The sequence below is a fragment of the Amborella trichopoda genome, chromosome 6, assembly GCF_054954075.1.
Source record: "Amborella trichopoda isolate Santa Cruz 75 chromosome 6, AtrichopodaSantaCruz75HAP2 v2.0, whole genome shotgun sequence".
Taxonomy (NCBI): Eukaryota; Viridiplantae; Streptophyta; class Magnoliopsida; order Amborellales; family Amborellaceae; genus Amborella; species Amborella trichopoda.
Window position 1 is genome coordinate 35,369,808 of NC_142341.1, and position 23,942 is coordinate 35,393,749.

The following is a 23,942-nucleotide window of genomic DNA, read 5'->3' on the forward strand; positions in this document are numbered from 1 at the left end:
TTAGAGGGGGATTCTCGTAATGTAATATTGTGGTGCAAGAAGGAACAACTTTTCCCATGGGAACTGAAACCGTTGTTGTTGCAAATCTTGGATTTATCCGCTTCCCTCTCTGTTTCCTTTGTTCACGTTTATAGGGAGGCGAATGCCTTGACAGATTTCCTTGCCAAAGGTGGTGCTACTCTTTCTAATGTATCCGTTTCGGAATATGTAATTTCATTCTAGAGCAATAAAATTTAATGAACTTTCTATCAAAAAAAAAAAACGTAAGTTCCAGTGATTCTTCAGGGTAAATTGGACATGGGAGTTTTAACTTTCCATGCTTAATGAAATGCGTAAAGAGTTTTTAGCCTTGGGTGCCTCTGGTCCATATTCTTTGTCAAGAAGATGGGAATAAGGGTGAGAAACAGGTCGTGTCGACCCATGGACCCCATGGATTGACTCTATCGGGTCCGAGTCTAAAATTAGATAATAGGCTCGATGGGTTGGGTCTAGCTCTACTTGACTGAGACTAGGCCTGAGTTGGGTCCTATGTGGACCCTATCGGTTTTGGGTTGGGGTTGGTCAGATTTGACCCGACCTGATATTTATGTGTAAAGTGTGTATATATATATATATATATATATATATATATATATATATATATATATATATATATATATATATATATATATGGGAGTGGATCTAGTACGCCCACTAGCTGACCGCTATAATAAAGGCCAATGGCCCAGATTGAATATGGGCCAATCTGACGGTCACGACATCTTTTCGTGTTTGAATTTTAATTTATTTATAAATCTAAATCACTTGAAATTTCAGATATATGTTCTTCTCATCAAGGCGCACCTAATAAAAACATAAAAAAAAATAATCCATAAAAATAAATTGACCAAAATACCCTCAAAACTTTATAGGGGTATTTTGGTCAATTTTTTTTCATGTAAAATATTTTTTTTTATATTTTTATAAGATTCTCCTATTTTTTATGTATACATGTTCCAAATATTAGATCATTTCAATTTGTAGAAAAACAATTAAAATTTAAACACTACGAGACATCCAGTAAAATGGCGTTTACTGTAGCAGTTCGCCATTGAGCTGACAGGATCTTTTTCATATATATATACATATATATATATATATACATATATATATATATATATACATATATATATATATATATATATATATATATATATAAACCGAGTCAGATCTGGTTTGTGTGCTGGTTTTGACCCGAGCCAGACCCGACCATCCCCAACCCTACATTAGAAAATGATAATAACTTAAACATTCTCAATTTAGAATCTCAACAACCTTGAGTCTTTCACCTTCCTAATAAATCGGGAGCACAAAAACAAATCTTGTTTTTTGAACGGTAGGGAGCACAAAACAAATCTTATCAACCGCCTGCCCCACATTTGTCCACACTCATCAACTAACCATTTATCCGTGTTGTTATATCCACTCCTTTTCAAAGAGCCGCAAGAAAAGTGCAAAAAAAAAGATAATAATAATAAAAAAATTGAACTTTGCCCTTTCCAATGCTGCATTTTTTTTCTCTCTCTAATCTCATCATCTCTCTCTAATCTCATCAAGGAATTAAGAGAGAGATCCTTTGGGTTATGATTTTTATTTCCGATGAATATTGCAGGAGATATTGATAATGAGTTGATTTATGGTGATAAGAAGAAGAGGATGGTGGTGGTGGGTGGAGGCATCACGGGAGCTTACACCGCAAAAGCCCTGGAAGAGCAATGCCTCTATACGGAGGTTACACTCATCGATCAGTAAGTCTTCTTTTTTCTCTCATTATTTTCTCTTCTATCTAAATGGATGTAATAAACCAATGAGTGCATTTGATAGCAATATTATCAGATTCGCTTCAGGGTCTTTTTCGGTTTGGTGAGAAAATGAAGCAATTCGGTGCTTTGGTCGATTTGAGGGAAGACTTCACAATTTTTTTATTTTAATATAAATAAATTAGATATTTATATATAAAATATATAAAAATAATAAAAAAAATAAAAAATTTAAAAAAAATTAAAAAATACTTTTATATATGTGTTTCTTTTCTGACGAAGCAGCCCAAAGCTTCCGCCAAAGCAAACCTGAAGTAGACTGAAGCATCCCAAAACGGCCCGAATCTGACCGTATCGACAACACCACGCTTCTCTTCACTTTGTTTTACACTTAAATTCCAATGGCTTCGGCCTCTTCGGTGAAACAAAGCGAATTTGATAACATTGTTCGATAGTATATTTTGATCTTAAGACTCCTTTTTTTTTTGAATTGTCACTGCAGTTTTGATTATGATTATCAATTTAGTAATGTGTACTTTCATTTTTAGCATTATTATTTGTTTTAGATTGATGAAGTTTCTGTAAGGCCTAGGCTTTACAGAAATGAAATAAAGCCTCACTTTAAATCCTCATCCAGAAAGCACTTGTGACAACAAAAATCTCCATAATGGCTCTAAAATCAATTTTCAATGCAAACAATAAAATTTGGAACTCAAAAAATAATAAAGATCTTGTGGATCTATAAACATTTATTTTTAGAGTGAAATGAACGGTCTAGATAATTTGTTACAATATATACTATTTTTAGAGCTTGAAATCTTTTTTTTTTTTTTTTTCACAACCCTAATGTTCAAGCCGAGATGATCAATGTAAAAGTTCTTCAGTGCTTGAATTGCAATTTTTGATGAGTTGAGGTGAGGAATTACTTATTTTGATAGGTCTGCAGGGCTATCAAACCATTTTCCTTCATTTAAAGTTAGTGATATGGGAGGAAATAAATGTTTTTTTATTGCTTCTGATTTCATGGGACTCGTCTTGCCCAAGGAACTCCCCTTGAGGGAGTTACTCGGCCAAGTCCATCGCTAAAAAAACTAATAATAAAAAGAGAAACTTTTGGAAAATAAAAAAAGTGATTGTATACTATGACCGTTTATCTTTGTTGTAGGTGGTTACACTTACTCCTAACCGATGTTAAATTGGATGATTTGGGAAGTGTTGCAAACTTCAAGAATCTTGTTTTGAATTTTGAGTCATGTCAATTACACTCTTACAATCACCCGATTTGAAATGTAATGGATAGGAATGATGGTGACTTCCTTGTACTAAATTTAAATGATCTCATTATATACTTCACCATAAAATAAAAAAAGTGATTAGGGCCAAAAACATTTACACTTTGGGTCTTTTTAAAAATCTAAATATATATATATAAAAATAGTGATTAGGGCCAAAAAAAATCATTCCCATATCTTTGCCAAGTACATCCAAATCATATAAAAAATCATTATAACATATCTACATCTTTTTATAATTTTTTAAGTTTTTGGATTTCTTTTATATGCCCCGAGTTGCACACGCAACTTCCGAATACTCGGCCAAGGCGAGGATGAGCGTCACACTAGCGATATCGACCAACAAGTATACTAGTTTCTCACTATATGCATAATTACCGATTATAAAGCTTCTAAAGAGTACTCACCTATGTTACATAGAAACATAAATGTGTGTCTATTTGTTGTGTGTCAAAAATATAAACATAAAAAAAACATCTTCTAGACACGACACTCGGTATGCATGTGCATGTATATAAATAATTATATTGAAAATTATATACAGTTCTCATATGCATTTAAATATCCTACAATTAATATTTGAAAATTATATACAGTTCACGTCTGCATTTCAATATACTATAATTAATATTTCTTAACAAAACTAAAGCATCACAAAAAAAATTAAATTATAGTCCAATGCAACATTGCATCATAACAATTTGGATTATTAATTCAAAAATAACAATATTTTATTTCTTATCCTACACTATTTTTTGTTCTAAAAAAAACATGGCGGGTATTTTCAAAATTGACTTATGCAAAGAAAACAATTTTCATAAGTAAATATGGACAATCTTTTAAAATTGATGTATATGAATTATGCGTTTCAAACTTGACTTATGTAACATGGACAATTCTCCCTATTTATAAAATGAATACGGACTTCAATTTTTATATTTTGAAAATAAAAACCTATGGGAAATTTTGATGAAGAATGGGAATTTCAAAAGTCGCATACATAAATGTGAATTCATTTTACTGTAAATATTTTTTATTTTTAGAATGATGTTTCTAAAAATATTTTTCCAAATTTTTATGCTAAAGTTGAAAGAGAAATAGGAAATCTTTTAAAGTAGAAAAATTGTTTCATGCGGGCTAGACTGCATTTCTACAATATGCGGTCCAAAGGTATAAAGCATCCACCTTAAAGATGGCGGCAAATAGGTGGTCCATCTAAAAAAAAAATTATTATTTCTAGTTTCATTTTTTTTTTTTCGATATCCATGATATCCATGTTAAAGATTATATATTCTCTAAAAATTAAAATTAAATTATGTTTAAAAAATATATTTATTGCCAAGCCATCATTTCTACAATATGCAGGCTGGCCGCATAGAAGCCGTATCCTTTAAAGTATATTCACACATATACCAGTGGGGGAACATACTCTAGGGATGTTTAGGGAATACTGCAGATGGAGTGGAAAATAAGAAAATAAGAAGGTTGTTCCTTGTATCCTTCAGCACAATGGTATAGTAGAAACGATGAATCATTTTATTGGGGAAAGAATCAAGAGTATACTCTCACTGGTGAACTTGTCAAGATCTTTTTGGGGGGAGGCGATGCATACTACATGCTATTTGATTAATTTATCCCCTCTAGCTCTTTTAGATATCTCATATGAATACGTTAAAGTATATCTGCTTGTAAAGAGTTTGTTCATATACCAACAGATCAGAGGCCAAAACTACGTACAAGAACATAGTGCGTCGTTTTGGGTTATGTAGATGAAGACCTTGGCTACAAGTTTTGGAATCCAAAATAAAATAAAGTGATACGAAGCTGAGATGTGGTCTTTTGTGAAGATCAAATAATCCTTTGTGGATGGCCTTGTAGACTTTACTCTAATTTCTTTTCCGGTTGTATGTAATGATGGGAGAGATGTATAAGAAGGTCACAAAGAAGTTATTGGTAATAACTCTTTTGTACATGGTGATATTGAGCAAAGGGAGCAGCCCCTTTAATAACTATCAATAGTGACTCAATTAAGAAGGTCTACTTGGGTAAGACAACTATCAAATACTCTCCCACTGGGTACGTCATGCTCAGTGATGGGGATAGCCTGATGTTTTCCAAAAAGCCAAGGTACATGAATAAAAGAGAATGGAATGAAGTTATGTAAGATAAAATCAATTCCTTGAAAAAAATAATATATATATTTGATTAAATTACCAAAGGTTTGAAAAACATTGAAAGTGGGTCTTTAGGTTGAAAAATGAAGCTGAGAAAGAAGTAAAGTACAACACACATCTAGTTGTAAAAGGCCCTGGGTAAAGAATGGGTATTGATTGTGATAAAATATTTTCACCCATTGTGAAGATGTCAATTATTCATGCGACTTGGTCTAGCTGTATACTTAGATATAGAGATGTTGTAGTTAGATCTCAAAACCGCATTTCTTCAAGTCACTTCTCAAGCACTTCTTTATGTGACTTGAAGAAACAGATTTATATAGAACAACCAAAAGACTTTAATGTGATGGTAAAAGAACACTTTGTTTGCAATTTGAAGAAAAACTTTTATGGATTGAAACAACGCCCCCTGTTGGTACGTGTGTGTGGCCATGTGGCCTTTAATTGTATAATATTTTTCTCTCGTATAAGTTAATGCTTATCACTAAAAATGGAGGCTTTTTAGCGAGAGTGCCGTTATCTAACAGCTAGAAAGTAACCACCCACTTCCCACGATTACAAGGCCACGTTTCCTCAGAGATTTTAGTAGGAAGCCGAACGTTGGAGAACGACCTCCTCTATCCCTCTTTAAGAAGGGTTTCATGGCTATGAAGAGGTACACATAAATTTACAGAGTTCTCATAGTTCTGGTAAAAGCCTGATCTTTGCGTTCGATAGTCTCACGACACTCCCCCTAATCCTAGGAGTGGGTCCATCTCTTCCCTCAAGTTTTTTCAACATTGGTATCAGAGCAGGTTGAAATTACACTCTTGTGACAAAGACCAGTTATCTTTTGTGATTTACAAAAGGCTAGCAAAATTTTGGTTAGATTTTTTCAATCGCCTAAGTCATGAGTCATATCCATTTATTTTTTCGTTATTAGCTTTATGGTAAAATAATCGTACCATCACTCAATTTTTCATCTCGTTGTTATCATAAAATAACCTCATGGATTAGCAGAAATCTTGTAAAATTCGTTGAAATTAGGTGATATTATCTGTTGGTGTTTCTATTAGTGTTTTTTTTATTATTGAAGCATCAAGTCTGCAAAGTAATACTCATATCCTTATCTTTATTAACTGTTCAAACTCAAATAGAGTTATCAGTTATCTCTGCATTGTGTTTCTTCTCTCTTTTTTTGTTTTTCATTTACCTTTTCATTGATATGTAGTGCTGCAAAGATAATATTTTATTGTGGAAGTTTTACTTCTTCCCTTCTTTTACTTGAACGGTTCAAGATAATTGATAAGCACATAAGTCTCACTCTCAGCAAAACTAAGACTTTCTTCTTTTTTTTTCCTCTTTTTTTTTCTAAGATATTTTTCATCTTGCACTTAGAAGACTATTGTTGTTAATAAGATTGAACCACTATTGACTTCATTGCTGTGAATTTTACTGTTGTTTTGACTCAACATCTTTTCTCTCTCTAAGATATTCTCTGTATATATTTTTTATGAGTTCTTCTTTATCTATTCAAAGTGTGAGTTTTTTCCTAGCAGTCAATCGCGTACTGTTATCATTTTACTCTACGCGCCATTGGCCCACTGTTGTTATCCTCTACGAGTCATTGGCTCACTGTTGTTGCTGTCCATATTGTTCAAGTATATCTTTTAGACCTTTCCTTAAAATAGTTCAAGGGAAGCCATTAACATTGGTTATTATAAATAAATAAATAAATAAAAGGTTGCTGAAATTTTAGAGAGAGAAAGATAAAGACACACAATTGGTTAAAATGGCTTGCACCTTTCTTTCTTCTATCTTTTGTTGCTGAAAATTAGTGCATATTTTTATTGGATTATTGAAAATTGTAAATGCACCAAACAACTATTCCAATAAAGGTCGACATATCAATTGCATGTATTTTTTTTTTTTTTTTGTGGCTTATAATTTAGGGATTTTCTACATATTTTATTTCATTATTATTATCATTGCATTGCATAATTATTCTATGCTTCGGTTTTTTTTTAAGTAAGAAAATTTCATGATCTGGATTTGTGAATTCATTTTTTGTGATTTATGTTATGTCATATTTTTGTTGAAAAATATTAAATATCACTGTAGACTCTCTCTCTAGATTTATGAAAATTAGTCTTATGCAAGAATTACATAAAGATAGAGCTATTGCTTGAATTTTAAAGAGTCAAAACTCTTGATATTTTTAGAGAGAGACACATAATTGTTCTTGGAAATATAGAGAGAGAGAGAGAGACAAAGAGAATATAGCTACAGCCAATAATTTATTTTTTGCTGCTATATATATATATATATATATATATATATATATATATATATATGCTTCGACTATGATTTATTGTGTGTCCTCGCTTGAGTTACAAGCCCATGCTGTTGAGCTCATCTTTCTTTTTCTGGTTTTCGATTCGATATCAAATTGTCGCTTCGAGATATACAATTTCTTCTCTCCTAGAGTACCTATTTGATGATGTTGTGAAACATATTTGTGTTTTATGAGAGCCGCATGGCAACATTTGTAAATTTGTTCATGTAAATGAGCATTAGAGCTTAGTAAGTGTCATTGCTACTCACATTTGATATATTATGACTTAAGCCCTATAATCATGTTACCTGACATAACCAAATCTTCAGAAATGGGATCTGGTGATAGTAGTGTGAAGTAAACATATTCACTGATACTATGAATCTATATCAAGTATTGCTTGATTTGCATCAAGTGACTTTTAAGGGGCTTGTTTGCATTTATAATTGAGAGAAGGAAAGTTTGAATACGTGTGAGTGACTACCTTTGTTTTCTTGTCAAACATTGACTAGAATTACCTTCTCAAGAATACCTTTACATTGTTGTGATAGAGCACTTACAAAAACTTGTAGTAGTGAACTACCACTCTAATATTGTATACCTATAAGATTTTTTAATTTTTTTTTTATTGGAGGGGCATATCTTCCACACAATGCTACTATTCATAAAGTTTGGGTAGCACATTATGGACTCATATTGGTGGGCACCTAGTTATGCTTTCAAGGATTCACCCAAAGGGAGGGTATATATTATGTAGAGATTTATTCTCCAATAGCAAAATTTTCATCTATTAGGATCATCTTAATATTTGTTGCATATTATGATCTAGAATTATTTTAGATGGATGTTAAAACAACTTTCTTAAATGGAGAATTAAACCAGAAGGACATGTAATTAAAGGCCAAGAAGACATTATACAAACTTAAGAAATTTTATATGGTTTAAAACAGTTTTTTAGGCAGTGATATTTTACTTTTCATAATACAATCATTGAAATTGGTTATATAGCCAATATATTAGACCATTGTGTATATGTCTAGAATAGTGGGAGCAATTTTGTTATATTGTCACTATTTGTGGATGATATTTTGATAGCCGGTAATGATATTGGCATGATTAACCATACCAAATCATGGCTAAGTTCCCATTTTGAGATGAAAGATATGGGAGAAGCCTCATATGTATTAGGCATTAAGATAACAAGATATAGAAGTTCAAGACTTTTATGTTTATCTCAAGAAAATTATTTAGAAAGTGTTTTAAAGAGATTTAAGATGAAATTTGCAAGCTCATAGATACACCTGTTTGTAAAGGCTTGAAATTATCAAAAAAAATGTATCCATTAAATGATAGTGACAAAACTGAAATGGAAAGAATTCCATATGGTCAAGCTGTAGGATGCATAAATTATGTCATGTTGTGTACAAGACCTGATTTGAGTCATGCATATGGTTTTGTACGTAAATTTCAGAGTAATCATGGGATGGCTCATTAGCAAGCTGTAAAAAAGATACTCAGATATATTCAGAAAACTAAAAATTACAAGTCGTGTTTCCAAGCTGACAACTTAGAGGTTACTAGGTATTCTGATGCAGATTTTGTAGGAGACCCAGATGATAGAAAATCAACCTCAGGAATTATATTTCTATTTGGAGGTGGATGTGTTTCTTGGTCTAGTAAGAAACAAGGTTGTGTAGTACGGTATACAATGGAAGCCGAGTATATTGCTTGTAGCATTGCTACAACTTATGCCGTATGGATTAAACGCTTAATAAATGATTTGAATCTGGATATAGTCGATGGACCTATTAAATTATTTTGTGATAATCAGACTGCTATTTCATCAATTAGAAATGGAGCTTATAGTTCCAAAGGTAAGCACATTGAAATTGATTATCATTATATTTATGATATTATTGGAAAGAATGAAATAACTGTAAGTTATTTGTCATCTTCAGATATGATTGCAGACCTTTTAACAAAGGGATTGAGTGCATAAATATTATTAAAACATGTAGCTTTGATGGGATTTAGAAATATTTAAGTCAAGAACACCCAAATGAGATATTTTTGATATCTTGGTCATGAGAGGAAAAACCGCATTAGCGTACAAAACCATGAAATGACATTGGATATTTTTAGTTATGAGATCTATAATAACCGCACTTGCGTGAAAGCCTCACGACAAAAATATGCACATAAATGTTAAATTCATTAAGTGATATATATCTGGCTCTCATGGTTAAGTAGGAGATGTTGGTACGTTTATGTGGCCATGTGGCCTTTAAACGTGCAATATTTCTCTCTTTTATAATTTAATGCTTATCACTAAAAAATGGAAGCTTCTTAGAGAAAGAAAGTGTTGTTATCTAACGGCTAGAAAGTAACCACTCACTTCCCAGAATTACAGGGCCACGTTTTTTAGAAGGGTTTCATGGCCATGGAGAGGTACACAGAAATTTACAGGATTCTCATAGTTCTGGTAAAAGCCTGATTTTTGCGATTGATAGTCTCACGACACTGCCCCTAAGGACAAAAAAGTTGTGGGGTTATCGCAACATATTTTAGGTGTAGAAATAAAACATGCTATGAAAGCAAGGAAGTTGTGGCTACTACAAGAAAAATACATTGAATAGATATTTAAAAAGTTAATAAAGAATGCAAAGTCAGCTCACATGTTACTTGCAAGACACCTTAAGCGAAGTACTAAGTAGAGTCCTTCACATAAGAAGGACAAGAAACAAATAAAGATATTCCTTATGCTCTATGAGTAGGGAGTTTGATCTATGCCATGGTGTGTAAGTCCAGATTTCACATATGCAGCGGGCAGTCGTGAGTAAATTTCTTGCCAATCCTGGCAAAGAACATTGAACAACAGTAAAATAGATTTTCAGATCTCTCAAGGGTACATCTAAATTAAATTTATGCTTTGTAAGTGAAAAAATTGTGCTAGAATAATATATGGATGTAGACTGCATTGAGACATTGACACTAGGAAGCCCACATAAGGATACTTGTTCACTTTTGCAGGGGAGCCATGTCAAGGTAGTTTGAATTGCAGAAGTATTGCTCTTTCCACGACAAAAGTAGAATATAAAGTGGCTACAAAAATACACAAAGAAATATTATGGATAGAAAGTTTCCTTAATGAACAGGGGTTGAAGAAAGATAGGTATGTAGTTCATTGTGATAATCAAAGTGCTACTGACCAAAGTAAGAATGCTATTATCTTGTCAGAACAAAACATACAGACGTCCTTTGTCATTGGATATGATATGTCTTAGATAATCCATTGATGCAAATAAAGAAAACCTATACTACTCACAATCTATTAGATATGATAACCAAGGTGCTAACAAAGAACAAACAAGAGCGTTGTAGGTACTAGGTACTTGATAGGCGTGGGTGATACTTAAACCGTAGTTACCGGGAAAGTCCAACTAGGGTGGCGCTCTCGCTTCGGATCCCAGCTCTGACGCTCTGTAGTCGGGATCTCGACCGGAACTCTTTTCCTACTTTTTGGGGGCTCACTCCTATTTTTAGGATTTTCGATCTCGTTCACAACGGAGCTCGCTCCTGATACTGCACGGAACGCATTCCTTAAATTTTAGGATCTCGTTCTTGAATAAATTATAACCCGGCTCCCACAGTTTTCAGAGCGAGATCCCTATATTTGTGGAACTCCATCCCTATTTTCCCGAAACATCCTAAAAGAAAATTCGTAAATAAAATTAATTTTTAAAATAAAATAATTATATTTTAAGCCAAATTTTCATAAAAGTGGAGTTCTGTGATGGGAGTGTGGACTAATCATACACAGAACGTGATCTTTCCTTGAATGGAGCTCGATCCTTTTCAAATAGGAACACGGTCATTCTTAGATGGGGGCATGATCCTGTTGTTGATGGGAGCACATCCTAATGAATATGGGAACATGATCCCATTTATCATGGAAAGCGTTCCCGTTAAATAGAGATCTCGATCCTGATGCATTGGAAACATGCTCTATGTTCATATGGGATCTCGATCCGCTACTTTTACTCTCACCGGAATTCGCTCTCCGAGCTCCGGAGCTTTGGGCAGACAACGCTCCGATGCTCCCGCTCCCGCTCTCGCTTCTGGTAACTATGACTTAAACATACATTGGGCATGAGATGAACTAGGCGGGGAGTCGTCGTCATAAGAATACGCATATATAAGGAAGATTATTATGAACATATGTATTTTTAAAGGATTTCTAGCCCATAAGGAATGGGATATTTTATGGGAAAACAAAATTAAGAGAGGGCAATTTTGAAAAGAGTAAATACTAACAATGTTTTCTTATAAAAAGAGGTTTTCTTATTTTTATGGGTAGAATGAACTAAAAAATAAAATACAGAGGTTGAAGTCCTTTTGTTTGTCTCTCTAGGTTTTTTGAGTTATAGAGGATTTTCTCTTCCACAACTCTCAAAAGATTTTGGGCTTCTTATATCGTTGATGCTGGTGTTTTGCAAAAATGTTGTGAAACAAGTGTTGGCAATCTTTTTGATAAGAGGAATAAAATAAGGAAATTGATCATACAAATGTAAGTTATAGTTAATTAACTTGGGAAGAACTATTTGTAATTTTTTATAGCATATTATATTTTATCTTTGGTGCTCCATGGGTTTGTCCGTCTTTAAATAGTTTTCTAATTTGCATAATTTATTTTTGTGAGTTTTGATATTTTTTGGTTGATTAACACATGGATAGGAAGACAAAACGTCCTAACACATTTGATAAGCACGACATATGCTTGTAACTTTGTACACTATTAGTGTTGTATGATCCAAGGTAATATTTCTATTAGCTATGTTTCTTCATTATCATCATCATAGCCGTTTTTTCCAATTAATTAGGGCCAGCTATACAAATCTGGTCGGGCCTAGCTCCTCCTCTCCCAGGCTCCCTCAGGGGCCATGGTTCGATAGACCCCCTCTTGAACAATTGCCTAAATTCCATGAGTGTGCGAGTAGCACATGTGTCACATGCGGGTAGTTATGTCCAACCAAGAGAAGCTTTTAATACGATGAGGAGATGGACTTGATCACCTACCTCACTGTGGTTGTGATTTGTAGGATAAGCTCGGGCAATTGCCGTCTTAGATCAATGAACGAAAGCCCTATGGCTGTCCAGCAGCGCCGTTTGGAGGCGACCCCCTCTCGAAACTCAACATTTCTTCTGAACTCTTTCTTGAAGACTGCTACTGTAAACCGGTTCAGGTCGCTGGTTGAATGAAATCCAAATAGAATGTAGCCCTCTCTGATATATCTTTTTACAGGTGACTGGCTATAGTTTTGGAGGTAGAGAGGTTAAAAAGATATGAAGGAAGGGGAAGAAAGAAGAGATTATGAATGAGTGAATAAAATCTTGGTTTAGAAGGGGGAAGAAGAAGAAGAAAATGTGAGAAGTGAAGAGATGGCCCAAAGAAAATTGGGCAGCCTCCTGACGTAAACCTCTCCTAAAAGGTATTATCGAAGACAAGGAAAGCACTAAGCTCAAAAACCTTAGTGCTTAGAGGATTTGGAAAGATGAGCTACAGGATTGAGCTTATAAGTATGTCACTAAACCAAAGAGTCCCCCTAAAAGTGATCAAAATGAGAGAAGGAAGTGAAAGAGAAAGAAGCTTCCCACAACCCAAACAATATGTGACTCGATAGTTAGAGTAACGAAAGGGTCAAAAGAAAGCCGACTAAGGATGACTCCACCCGAGTGACCAAGAGTAAGAGAATCAACGTCTATTATGACCTGACTTCACTGTACGAGATGGTAGTTAGAGTAGCAGACAGAGAGTTAGAACTCTAGAGTGCTATCTCTGGGCAAGTCCAAGTCGAGTGCTCATGAAGTAAAAGATCCAACAAGCAAAGAGAGAGAATGAGAGAGGAGCGGATAGGGGTAGGTGACGGGAGAGGGGCGGATTGGGTTAGGTGACAAGAGAGGAGCGGATAAGGTTAGGTGATGAGAGAGGGGCAGATAAGAGCGGATAGAATTAGGATGGATGAAGGCACGGTTGGAGGTGCAGGATGGATGAAGGCATGGATGGGGGATGTGTAAGAAGGGAGAAGCCACGGATGAAGATGAGTAAGACAGATGGAGGCACGGAGAGAAGCAAACAGAGAGGTGCAAGGCGTGCAATGACGGATGGAGGTGTGCAATACAACTAGGGGAGTGGGTGGAGGTGTGCAAGATAACTAGGGGCGGATAAGACGGACAAGGGCACGGACAAAGAATATGTAGGACAAGTTAAGGATGGAGAGTGAGGAGATAGGAGTGTGCTGGACCCGCCCTAGGCGTGGGTCCAGAAGCTTGGATGCGAGAGAGAGAGAGAGAGGGCTTGGACCCACCCTAAGTTCGAGAGAGAGAGAGTGAGAGGAGAGAGAAAGAAAGAAGAGAGAGAGAGGAGAGAGAAAGAAAGAAGAGAGAGTGAGAGAAGGGAAAGAACGAGAGCAGAGAAAAAGGGAAGAGAAAGAAAGAAGAGAGAAGAGAAAAAAAGAGATAAGAGAGAGGGAGAAGAGAGAGAGAGAGGACCTAGGATGGGCTTGACTCTAGGTGCACATCCATTGGTCTCCTTGCATGCATATGAGAGAGAGAGGCTAGGCTTAGTGTATTGTATTTAAGCAGGTAGGGTTAAGGCGTGGAGTGGGAGCTTAAGGAGTATAGAATAGGTTAAGGTTCATTGGGGACAATGGTGTATGGTATAGAGAATGGTGTAGGGGATAGGCTAAGGTGTATGGTCCTCTAGAGTGTATGGTGTAGGGTGAGGTGGAGGGGATAAGCTACGGTGTATGGTGCTCTAAGTTGAGGAGTAAGGTCTATGGGTTAGGACTAGGAGTTAGGGGTTCTAGGGATGTTTGGAAGCTAAGAATCTTAGACAAAATGGGGTTGGGAATTGGAAATCCTAAGGTGGTTGGAATTTTGGGGTTCTAAGGAGTGTAGGGTTCTAGGGGTATTTTCTCTCTCTAAGAAATGTTTCTCTCTCCTCTCATCTTTAACCTTGAACTTGAAACCAAAGTAAAAGAACAAGCCAAAACCTTAATTTCAAGAGCTTCCAAGAAGAAATTTCTTTAAGAATTCAAGAGCTCACTCCAAATGTTCAATAGTTCTATTATAAATGACTTGGGTTTCTTTATATAGAGCAACCATTAAACAAGGGTGGAATGCTTAAAAACACCCAAAATTGTCAAAAAATATATATTTTATGAATTAAAATATTAATCCTGTTTTTTGACCAACCGATTAAAATACCCCTAGGCACTTTTCAACAAATGATAAAACCATTCCTCCATGAGGGACCTCTTGCCATTTCTAGGCCTCGAGAGTTTTTCAAACGCTTATGGTGGTAATTCGGGTGATTAATCATCGTAGAATCGATCTTGAAATTTTGCGCATGTTTTGATACCATTTGATCATCTTGCAACGGCCCAAAATGGGCCAAGTTCTATAAACTTGTGATTCTTCGACCACCAATCCGGCACGATCTATGATGTTTCAAGCTTTCATATTGATCACAAAACAAAGGGGATTCTATTATAATCATTTTGCAATAAATTTCGTCTATTTTAGTCACGTTTATGCATATTCCATTTTTTAGAAGTCGCCAAAAAATAGGATTTCCACAACCAAAAGAATATCTCATATTCAACTTCAAAATTCATGTCACCCGACCTTCGATCATAGACGAAAATATTATCAAAGTGTAGCTCTTCAAAGCACGGTCGCAATGGACCCATACTTGCGACAGTCCGACACAAGGATCTTGACTTATGGCCTCTCAAAGAATTGGATGTTCTTCGTTTATAAAATCTAAATTTTTATATTTCGAGTCCATATTCTTTCTAGAACTTCTCTCGTTTTGGGCCACACCATGACGCGTACCATATGTAAAAAATGATCGGATCATCGAGATCTAGCTCGCACCTGAATTTGAGCTTAATTGGACTCAAAACAAGTGACTTATGATTATTTGAAAATCATCTCGAAATGGAAAAACACTATAGAAACTGGTTCACCGAGGCTGCACCACAATAGTGTAAAACCGACAATTTTATGGTAAGTTAGTCCCATAATGGTCCCGAAGAGTCTGATTGAACCAAAATTTGGTAGTTGGTGTTTTTCTGACATTTTGGATCCAATGGTGATACTCTGGTACTGTTTTAAGACAGAAAAAAATAGGGTTGTAGTTATAGGGTCAATTTTCAGCATTATAGGAACTAAATTTGAAAACTAAGTTTCGTTCTAATCATATCAAAGCTTACCAGAAAGTGACGAAACATTGTGGGTGTCCTTAGGGAATCCAAAAATACACTCTCATGAAATTTTAGGAAATTCTGCCACTTCTTTAAATGTCGCTCACTTTTAAGCTTTTTGCTATAGTGTTCTCGTCGTTTGACGGTATCTTGAGCACCAGCGGGACCAGGTTACTACTGACTCTCTCTTTATTCGCTTCAGGGATACAAGTACATAAAAAATAATATACAACAAAATCCTAGTCTGCCATTCTTTTTTATTAAAGGTCATACCTTCAATGAGGCCATAGGTCTCCATATCTTTTTGGACTATTTCCAACCACGTCCTTTTGGGCACCTTTTTCAGTCCTTCCACTTAACTAACTTGTACCTCCTAACAAGTGTTGTACTTGGTCGGTACCACACATGGCCTACCTAAGTCTACTCTCTCTCGTCTTATCGCCTATTTTGCCACACCTAAATTCTCCCGAATGGATTTATTTTGAATTCTATACCTTCTTATCGTGCTACTTATCCATCTCAACATCATCATCTCAACTACACTCATTCTAGGGGTATATTGTTGTTTGTATGCCCAACATTTTTCTCTATAAAGCAAAGCTAGGTTAACAGTTGTCCTATAGAACTTGCCCTTCATCTTCATTGGTTTGTGGTGTTCACATAAAATTCTAATTGCACATCTCCACATCACCCACCCAGCTTTAATTTTGTATGCGACATCTTCCTCAATCTCTCTATTTTCTTGAATTATCGACCCAAGATATCGAAAGTGTGGTTTTTTGTATTTCCTAGCCGTCAATCTTAACTATATCCTCTCTCTACTCCTATTATTACTAAACTTGTATTCCATATAGTCTGTCTTAGTCCAACTAATTTTAAAACCTTTGGATTCTAGGGTACACCTCCAAATTTCTATCTTTGTGTTGATGTCATTTCAGGTCTCATCCATCCAAACTATGTCATTTGCGAACAACATGCACTTCAATACCTCATCCTATAGGTGCCTAGTTAGGTTGTTTATAATTAAGACAAAGAGGTAAGGGCTCAATACTGACCCTTGATGTAGACCGATTGTCACTAAAAACTCATTTGTCTTTCCACTAGTTGTTCGTACACTAGTTAGCGTTCCATCGTACATATCTCTCACCAATCGATGTAGCGTCTGATGACGTCCTTCTTTTCTAATGCCCGCCAAATCAAATCTCGGGGTACTTTATCATAAGCTTACTCTATATCAATAACCATCATGTAGAGGGCTTTTCCCTTTGCCCTAAACTTCTCAATCAGTTACCTAAGTAGGAAAATAACCTCAGCTGTTGATCTTCCGGACATAAAACCAAATTAGTTTTCAGATACAGTTGTTTCATGACCTAGCCATTGCTCAATTACTCTCTCCCAGAGCTTTATAGTACGGCTTATAAGGTTGATCACACGACTGTTCGCACAATTCTGTATGTCTCTTTTGTTATTGTAAATAGGTACTACAATACTTTTTTCCTATTCGTCTCGCATATTCTTTCTTCACAACACCTTGTTGAACAGCTTCGTCAGCCAGTCAATGTTAATCTCCCACATGCACTTCGAAACCTCTATCAGGATACCATCTGGTCTTAAAGCCTTTCCTATCTTTATCATTTTCAAAGCTTCTTTCACTTTTGACATAATAATCCTACGAATATATCTATGACATCTGCCCTCATTTGTACCAACATTTCCTTCTACCGTTATATTTCCATTGTGTTTATCATTTAATAATTTTTTAAAATAAACTCTCCATCTTTAGCTATATTCCCATTGTGTTCTATTAACTATATTCCAAAAGAAAGAAAGAAAAAAGAAGAAGAAAGAAGCTATATTTTCTTTTACTTGTTGAACATGTAAGTATTTCATTACTAATCTATATACTTCAAACCCTTGAAAGACCTCAAATTGTCCCCACAATTTTCTTTCCGCATCAACTTAAAAAATTTAAGTAACGATTGACAGCATTTGATCAAAGTATTAAACTATACCTTTTTCATTACTAAACACAAAACTCATTGATCTCAAAATGATTTTGGGCAACCATGAATAAGGACATGGCCTTATTTCATGTAATTGTACACAAGATGTCATGATACAATACAATTAAATGGTACATTTTCATTTTCCTGGTCCAGGAAAGGATATGTTGAGATGCCATGGACAAGGCGAAGATGCATGGTGGAACCAGGTTTTGCAGAGATGTGCATACTGTTGCATGAGGAGTATTTGAAATCCACCAAGATAGTTATTGGAACGGCCGCGAGTGTTACAGATGGAGAAGTCATTCTCGAGAACCGGGAGTCCGTTAGCTACGATTATCTGGTTATAGCCACTGGTAGCACCTTTGAGGGCCCAACAACAAGAGAAGGAAGGATTCAACAGTACGAAGCTGGTAAGTCTATCTATCTTCTTTCTCCTTTGCTTTGCTTTTTGTCTATATAGTTTTTTCCCAATTTATTTTGGACATGATTTTTATGAGTCCTAGGACTTGTAGGTATGTAGATATGCAACCCCTCTTCAAAATCTATTTTTAAGATAGATTTTGAAACCTAATTTTTTAGGTATGTATCATCTCTAACATGTAGAACATGAATGTGTAAAAAATTAAAGAAATTTTAAAAAGTAAAGGGAAAAGTTTATATAAGATTGCAACCTTAAAATGTGGAACTACGGATGCACCTCAAAAATCCATCAGTAAAGGTTGTTTCAATATTGAAAAACCCTCTAACTAATCATCTAGACATCAAGATGTATGATTATGAGAAACAAAAAAAGATTTTAAGTCCTAGAAATGATGTATTTAACAACACATTATGTAGACGGTCCATTTTCAAGATTTTCATATGTTTATTGATCTACTTGATTTTAATCATTTTTGGAGTTGAAAATTTTATAATTAGATTTGAAAATAAAATTTGAGATAATCTTAGTAGTATTTTACATCAAAATTATATGTTATGATAAAATTTGAAGGTGTACCTTAAATAGATTGTTAAGGTTGCGACATGATGGAAACCACACCCAAAAGTAAAAGTGATAATTTTAAAGGATTGTATACAATGAGACTATATATACTTATTGTACAAGGACGTCACAATTGCTTATAAACACAGGATGTGTGATACTTATTGTACAAGGACGTCACAATTGCTTATAACCACAAGATGTGAAATTTGATAGCTTGTGTGTCACAAAGTTCGAGAAATTTACTTTAAACTTTGTGCTTGGTCAATAGAATAAATGCAATCACCCAATTTCATATTCAAAAGTCAAAATTAATTGTGATCACCTTGTAGGAAAGGTAAATGGTCTTATTGTATGCTTTTCCTTATTCTAAACAAATTTCAAATCATTAATTTTATGTATTTTTTTTCTTTTTTTTACCCAATTTCATATTCAAAATCCCAAATTAATTGTGATCACCTTATAGGAAAGGTAAATGGTCTTATTGTATACTTTTCCTTATTCTAAACAAATTTCAAATCATTAATTTTTCCTTTTCTTTTTTCTTTTATTTATTTATTTATTTTTTTTTTTTTGAGAGACTCCAACTCCACATGACATGCCTCTCGGGATGCTAATATAACCATGCTGCCCCCCGACGCATAAACTATTTTACCTTTCGTTTTTCTTTCAATATTAACTTGGGATTTGAGAAGAATAGAACTCTAGAAGTCAAGTATGCCGCCTGGTGCCCTAAGCACCTTTGCCCTCAAACTTTGTAGTTATGGATGAAAATATAAACTTAAAAATAAATAAATAATTGATTACCCATGAGAGAGAGGCTCAATGTTCATTACGGTTTGCTTGGTGAGAACGTACAGCATGCTCAACAGCGTACTCTAGATTTACCGACAATGAAAGAGGTACTAAAGAAGGTGCTTTTTGGGTGTGGTTTGTCTAAGGCTGAGGCTCTAAACCATCGAAGTAAAATGCACTCCAAATAGTGTCGAAAGATGTTTATTAGTATTAGAAATCTTGGTAAAATCCTTGAAATTCAATTTTATCTCTAATTATAAAATTTGAAGCTTCAAAATTAGTGTAGATCGAGCCAATCTATGACTACTTGGAAATCTTGAAAATTAATAGTCCAGATAATGCATTACAATTTACAACATAGACTATTTCCAGGATTTGAAATCTATTTTTTCTTATATCCATACATCTTTAGGTCAAGATGATCGATTTGAGGATTTTTAGGCATCAAAACACTCTCTTCTAGTGAATTTTTTAGGTGTGCCTTAATTTGAATGTTTGGGGCCTCACCTTTATATATAATTTTTCCTTTTTATTTATTTATTTTGATCCAACTATTTTTAAAATTAAAAATAACTTAGATTGTGACTTTTGGAAAAGTATACAATGAGACCATTTACCTTTTAGTACAAGGTGGTGGCAATTAATCTAGACTATTGGATGTGAAATTGGATGGCTGTATTTATTGCATTGACCAAGCTCAAAGTTCATAAGGAATTTTTTCGTACTGTGTGAAATACTCAAGCTATCAGATTTTACATTGGATGGTTATAAATAATTGTGACTTCCTTATACTAATGGTAAATGATATCATTGTATACAATCCCGTGACTTCTTCAACAATTAGATGTGCTCATTAACAATTGGATAGTTTACATTTTTTCAAGCACATGTGAAATACCTTTGATGATGATTATTATTAACATCATCGTCGTCGTCATCATTATTATCATCATGATGTAAGTTGCTAGGTTGATTGAAGAGGTTATATCCCATCATATGAGAGCCTAACAGCACTACTAACTGGAATTTACCCGAAAGTATGAAAGGAGGAAATGCTCAAGTAGAAGCATAAGTTATTGAATTTTTTCTGGATTAATGGTAAACGAATACGAGTCCCCTTCACATGGTAATAATCTCAACCACGAAGTAAAAGGAAAAGAAAAAGAGCTTAAACTTCAAAATAGATTGGTTTAAATGGATTGAAATGAAAGTAGTTACAGATGTGGTCCGAAAGCAAAATTTAGAGTACTCTATTTTTAAGATTTAAATTTGATGTTTTTAAGAATATGATCCTTGTAATCGAGATTATCGGTCTTGATACAAAAAGGCATGTCTAAGACAGATTTCAGAAGCAGATCGCAGTTGAATAGAGTATAAGACTAGGATGCTACCAAACATAAGAAGTTTATATCATGAAATGCATCAATTCAACTAATTGATTTGTACGTTACCATTAAAAAAAAAAAAAAAACTAATTGATTTGCTTTATTAATGTCAATGTGCACCAACCAAGATTGCAAGACGATTAGAAACGCCGGGACGATTCTGATAATCGGGGGAGGGCCAGCAGGCTTGGAGCTGGCTGGTGAGTTATCAGTGGATTTCCCACAGAAGAACTTAATCATTGTCCATGGGGGGGTGAGGCTGATTGACTTCTTGGGCCTCAAGGCCTCGAAAAAGGCTTTGGAGTGGCTGAACAAGAGGGGGGTAAATGTATACTTTGAGGAAAGGATAACAGAGGATGGCCTCCCAGGACCAGAGGATGAGGGTGATGGGTTATACACCATGTCTAGCGGGAAGACAGTCACCGCGGATTGCCATTTCTTGTGCACAGGAAAGAAGATCAATTCGTCCTGGCTAAAAGGAACGGCCTTCGAAGACTCTTTGGATGAGAGAGGGTTCCTCAAGGTTGATAGATCTCTGATGCTTGAAGGCCATCCTAATGTCTTTGCAGTTGGTTATATAACAAACATGAAGGTAATACACATGAAATTAAAGAAACCTCAACAAGAAAGAAAAAGAATACACACACCTGAAATTAAAGAGATTTTTATATGCGATTTGTTTCCCCTGTTCTAATTTTCTGTGGAAAAAATGGTACCAGGAAATGAGGCAGGGGTTGCTAGCACAAAAGCATGCTGAGGTGGTGGCAGAAAACATAAGGAAGCTTTCAAAGGGCAGCAACAAGATCATCACTTATAAACCTGGCCCCCCAATAGGCATGGTCTCACTAGGTCGGAGCCTTGCGATTGCGCAAATGCCATGGGGCACCATGCTTGGCCGCCTCCCTGGCATGCTCAAGTCCAAGGACTTGTATGTGGGCAAGACTAGAAAGGCACTTGGCTTCAAATCTTAAATCCCAAAATAAATACTTTTCTTATTCTTCATTACTGCTGTTATTACTCTGCACATTTTTACCACCCTAACCATTGCTATGTCTCACTTATCATAGGCATTGCATGGCGTGTGCCATTAATGGGGAGTGTAAGTTCCTGTACACACCACAGTAAGAAATGTATCTCTCTCTCACACAATGATTACAAGGAATAGTTATCAGTGGAACATGTACACATAATAGAGAAAAATATGCACTAATTCAAACATGGGCTCCATTGATTAGAAAATTTTAACTCTCACATCCCCCTAGCAGGAAGCATTGCTATGAACTTCGTTTCGCTCCAAGTGTGGTAGTGATAAATGAAGGTCACGAGATAGCTATGAGATTTGCATGATCGGTTGTTCTAGGTTGTTTATTGTCAAATCTGAGAAGATCTCGAGATGAAACCTATCTTGATTTATGCTTCAGATTAATCAATTAAAATTTTGATAGAGAATAGTGGGATTTGTCGAATTATAATAAATGAAAAGATGGATTTGTATAAACACACCAACCCATATACGGTAGCAACTCATACACTTCACCTATCCATACACCATACTTGAAGAATTTTAGAGAAAGAAAAGAACTCTTCGAGAAAATAATTGCGCCCCATACTCTTCTTGTGGTGGTTTTTTCATTGTATATATAATGATAATACAATGGTGTAATATCTATTTTCCTATCTTGTTACATACATTATACACTTCATATCTTGTTACATACATTATATATTTTCCTATCTTATTACATTCTCCTCTCGAAAGGAAAGAGCAATACACTTTCCTATCTTGTTTTAATTTTGTTTCTATTACTCCCCCTCAAACTCGGCTAATGAGGCATTTGAAGCTCGAGTTTGAAGCAAAGATCTCGAAAAACATCTCGTGGCAAAGGCTTGGTGAAGATATCAACTACTTGATGGCGAGAAGAAACACTCGAGTGATAAATATTCCAAGTTCAACCCTTTCACACACAAAATGATAGTCTAACTCAATGTGCTTTGTCCAAGCATGAAAAAACAACATAAATTGTCATGTATAGCACTGAAATTGTCACAAAAAAAGTGTTGGTGGCTAATAAAGAGGCACCCCAATATCCCGAAGAATAAAAGAAAGCCATATCAATTTTGCACCAGTGGATATCATAAATATGTATTATGCTTCAACATTTGAACAAGCCACAGTCTATTATTTCTTAACACTCCAAGATATGTAGTTGGAACTAAGATAGGTACAAAAATTATTGTGTGTGGAAGCATTAAACCATATGGGTTGATTTTTGACAAATAAAATACGAGAAATAAATCATGAAATACACATGTCACAAGAATACAAAGATTTACATGGTTTACCCCAAGAAGGGTTACATCCACGAGTATGACAAACTGAAATCCAATATACCGATGAACATTACATCAAAGATTTTGGGACATAGAGTTATCTCTCTAAACCTTCGACAAAACCCAATCGAGCAAACCCTTTTAAACCACTCTCCCTTCATTCTCGTTACTTTTGGCATCCATTACAGATAACACTAAATAGAGACACGATAGCAACGAAAAACTGATTTTCTCTCTAACTAAAAAGGGAAGCCACCCAAAATCTTCATGAGAACCGCTTCTCTATAAGAAACAAGCGTCTCAATCTCCAGAGTGTACAAAAAGCACCATCACAATGTTTCTCTCTATCGGAAGATCTCTTCTCTCTAAGCGGAAACTTTACATCTTCTGAATAGGAGGCCCTGCCCCCCTTTCTCTCTTCAGAGAAATTCACCTTTCCCATATGGTGACCTAAATAGGACACACCAATTCTCTGTACTTTCATCACATTTATATAAGATTAGAAATCCACACTAAATAGGAAACTTCCTATAGATGTTACATATATTTCAAAAACCAAGCTAATCTTTTTAGTTTTGTATTTCCTTTAGGAAACTA

At 35.1% G+C, this 23,942-nt stretch overlaps 1 protein-coding gene across 2 annotated transcripts; it reads left to right on the forward strand.

The window, feature by feature from the left end:
* Nucleotides 1–1,466: 1,466 nt before the first annotated feature.
* LOC18435055 (uncharacterized) lies at nucleotides 1,467–22,230 on the forward strand. 2 transcript variants are annotated; one of them, XM_006845112.4, is made up of 4 exons: nucleotides 1,467–1,787; nucleotides 18,006–18,262; nucleotides 21,143–21,606; nucleotides 21,734–22,230. In XM_006845112.4, the coding sequence occupies exons 1-4, from the start codon at nucleotides 1,639–1,641 to the stop codon at nucleotides 21,983–21,985; spliced, it is 1,122 nt and encodes a 373-aa protein (XP_006845175.3). In that variant the 5' UTR covers nucleotides 1,467–1,638; the 3' UTR covers nucleotides 21,986–22,230. The 2 variants fall into 2 exon arrangements, with proteins under 2 accessions (XP_006845175.3, XP_088726039.1); XM_088869913.1 differs by lacking the exon at nucleotides 21,143–21,606 and having other exon boundaries at nucleotides 1,481–1,787.
* The last annotated feature ends 1,712 nt before the right edge of the window (nucleotides 22,231–23,942 follow it).